Source organism: Pundamilia nyererei, unplaced genomic scaffold, assembly GCF_000239375.1.
Source record: "Pundamilia nyererei isolate P.nyererei 1_Seehausen unplaced genomic scaffold, PunNye1.0 scaffold00277, whole genome shotgun sequence".
NCBI lineage: Eukaryota > Metazoa > Chordata > Actinopteri > Cichliformes > Cichlidae > Pundamilia > Pundamilia nyererei.
This window is the reverse complement of record NW_005187678.1, coordinates 678302-681877: the sequence shown is the minus strand read 5'-3', so window position 1 is coordinate 681877 and position 3576 is coordinate 678302. Positions and strand designations below refer to the sequence as shown.

Sequence of the window (3576 nt, the reverse complement as noted above, 5' to 3'; positions counted from 1 at the left end):
TATTATTGTGTACATATTACATATGTAACATTATTGTTAATATTATTATTAGATATCAAAGATACAATTTGATTAAGGGTTTTCCTGTCATAATTTCAATACAAATGCAATTACACACGTAAACAATAGGATCAAAATAAACTTTTAAAAAGTCTGTTGATCAAATGCTGATTTTCAAAACATTCTAGAGGAAAATGGAGATAAAATAATCTGAACAGTAACAGTCATCGTGGATGATGATGGAGGCTTCAATGGATTATTCTGTTTCAATCAACAGGTTCGTATCTATGACAATAATTTGATAAGTTTAACAGGTTGGTTTAGGCCTGGCAATACTGGAAATATTCACAAACTTTTGTTTTTGAAGAATGTCTATCTTTTTTAGGATGAAGCTATCTGGCAAAATGACACAGCCCTTTAACCTCATCTATCATGTCTATCATGTGGCTATGATACTGGATTTTGGTTTGATGCATATGCAGGTTACAGCTGGGGAATGGCAGTACTTTATTTTGTCAGCAATAGAAAACAAAGTCCATGGATACAGACAGAACTCACATTCAGCATGAAAACAATAACAGTGGAAGACAAAAGGATGTCAGGACAAAGGACTATAGATACACAGAAGTTGATTAGAACAATGGGGAACAGGTGAGTAACAACAAATCAAAGACAGACACTGAAGAATGAAACTAGTTTGAACCACACCCAGTAGTATGATGTATGACAAGTGTATCACTAAGGATTATCATAGCAAATTTGTCACAAACACATGAAATCCACAACTAATCACTTTTGATTAGGTAAAAGTAAACATATGAATAAAAATACTAGGACAGAAATCGAATAACAGTAGCATATTTTACAGCTACATCCTGCTGCTTCTTAATAGCAACAATTTTATGTTGATGCCATTGCTGACACACCCTCGACATTTATCTGGAACATTAACCTTGGGACTCAAACTATGAGCATATATGTTGCTGCCTCCCTGAATGAAAATTGGCATCAGCTGAGTCTTAAATTCTTCATTTCCATGTCACCATATTTGGCTTGTCTTTCTCTTAATAAAGGAAAGAAAATGTGTACCAAAGGTTCGTGTCTGACCAGGCAGCCACAGCAAAGCGCATAGGCAAATATACACAGGCAAATATTTTCTCTATCCCATATCACACAGGCAAATCTATCCTGCGGTGCAGGAGTAGGGATCTCCAGGCCTCAAGAGCCAGTGTTCTGCAGGTTTTAGATATCACCCTTGGTCAACACACCTGAATCAAATGATTAGTTCATTACAAGGCCTCTGGGGAACTTCAAGAAATGTTGAGGTGGGAGATTAGCTATTTAAATTAGCTGTGATGGCTCAAGGACACATCTAAAACCTGCAGGTCATTCCATATCCCTGCTCCAGTGTTTGTAGTTGAAAAGCATGGCCTAGCGGTTTGGCCTGCTTTTTTAAATAATGGAAAAATAACATTTATTTATGAATTAAAGATATAAAAATGTAACATTTACTGTGTACAGGAACTGAAGACTGAAACCAATTCAAACCAGACCATACTTTGATTGGCTGAAAGGAAATGTATAAATGAAAATACAAGGTAAGAAATCTAATCAAAATATTAGTAAAACACTTTGCCTAGTAATGTGACACTTTAAAATGATAATAAATGATGATAATGAGTTTAGAGCATTACACGTGTGTTAGAAATGTGCTAATCTTTTTCTAAAAGCGATTAAAATGTTCTGTTTCAGGGTTTATGAGACTTCTTCCTGCTTCTACAGCTAGTTCACCAAGAGCCTCAGCTGTGTTCATAACTGCCTCCTTTATTGAATCTGCTTCATCAGCTTTACAATATCCTACATAACCCCCAACTATTGCTCCTGCAGTAGCAGCAAGGCCTGCAACCGTACCCAATCCAACACCAGTTATTGGAAGTTTTCCTTGTGTTGCCACTCCTGCCACTACAGTGCTTGCTGGTATTCTTACTGGCATTGTTAAAGTCTTCAGTATTGTGAGAACTTTTGCAATCATTATTGGCACACCAAGCAGTGCTCCCAACAGCATCCCTGTGGTAACACCAGCAGCCATCTTGAGAATATTGTAGACTCTCTTCTTTGCCTCCTCTCTGATTTCTTCCCATGACATGTCTCCTGATGATGATCTAATGCTCTCTTGCTGTTGTTGTATTAGCCTCTCCACTTCTTGCAGCATCTCATTTGTGTAACAATGTTCACCGTTGTTCCTCACCATCTCTTTCATTGTGTTGAGCAGCTTTTCCCTCTGCAGCTGGTTGTTTCTGTATTCATGCTGTGGGTTGTTGTTCCAGTATTTGTTATCAAAGACATGGCAGCGCCCACCACATCTCTCTAACAACTCAAGTAGACGGTTGTTGCCCCTGCAAAACTCTTCAATCTGCATTCTTTCAGGAAGATCATCACCACGAGTGAAGACAAGCACAGCATATCTGAAAGCTTCTTCAGAAAAAGACTCTATGATTTTGGTAATAACCTCAATCTCTTGATCTGTGTATTTATCCTTTTTTAGTAAAATAAGAAAAGCGTCAGGTCCAGGAGAACACTCTACGACACACCTTGTAATCTCATTTCTCAGCTCCTCTTCAGACGTGCGATTGTCAAAGAAACCAGGAGTGTCAATTATAGAGACAGATGTTCCATTTAAATCTCTGGTAATTTCCTTACACTGACTTGTTCCAGGGTTTGCAGTATGATCTATCTCAAACACCGTCTCTCCAAATATGGTGTTGGCCAAGCTGCTTTTCCCACTTCCAGTTTTTCCCAGCAGGACAATCCTCAGGGGATCTGCAAATAAGAAAAAAAATACTTCCTGAATTTTTTTTTCCATATTTGGCATCCTCATCAACCACCTACAACTGTAACGTGTTAAAGATAAAATAAAGGAGGATCCATTTATGCATGTTTCTATTTAACAATGAAAGTTTAGCAAAGACTTCCTTTTCTCTTCTTATTTGGCTGCATTCCCATTTTGTTTTTCAAAATTTTAGTTTGTATAGAGGAAAATTTTCTCTTTATGTTTCTCTTTTCACTGCAAGGCAGCATTAAAACACTTGGTAATTACTTCCCAAAGAAACCCCTGTTCATCAGAAAGCAGACATGTCTGTAGACACCTTTCATCTTGGAATACTTTGCTGGATAAATTGCGAACAGACCATATAACTCTGGGAATGTGTGTGTGTGTCTTAATAAATGTCTCAGAGAGCAGATAGAATGAATTTTTTAGGATTTAAGACTTGTTGTTGATGAAAAGAAATCTCTTTTTATGCTGTGTTATCCACTGTCTTATCTAAAAGACAAAAACATGACAGAAATAATAATCTAAATAAGTGAAACTGGAAAGAACTTCCTGGTATTTGTGTAGGCGTTTTCTAGTCTTACTCACACTAACATGTAACATCATACATTTGTGTCAATCACATATACTTAACGTCTGTAATAAATATATATACAGGGAGTGCAGAATTATTAGGCAAATGAGTATTTTGTCCACATCATCCTCTTCATGCATGTTGTCTTACTCCAAGCTGTATAGGCTCGAAA

At 37.1% G+C, this 3576-nt stretch overlaps 1 protein-coding gene across 2 annotated transcripts in view; it reads right to left on the bottom strand.

Moving 5' to 3' along the window:
• Positions 1-1281: 1281 nt before the first annotated feature.
• Positions 1282-3576, bottom strand: part of LOC102194895 (GTPase IMAP family member 7-like) — an 18631-nt gene continuing 16336 nt past the window's right edge. For both annotated transcript variants that reach the window (XM_005750546.1, XM_013915253.1), the window contains one exon: positions 1282-2820. In XM_005750546.1, coding sequence (XP_005750603.1) covers positions 1724-2820 — 1097 coding nt within the window. In that variant the 3' untranslated portion in view covers positions 1282-1723. The remainder of the gene's footprint in view (positions 2821-3576) is intronic.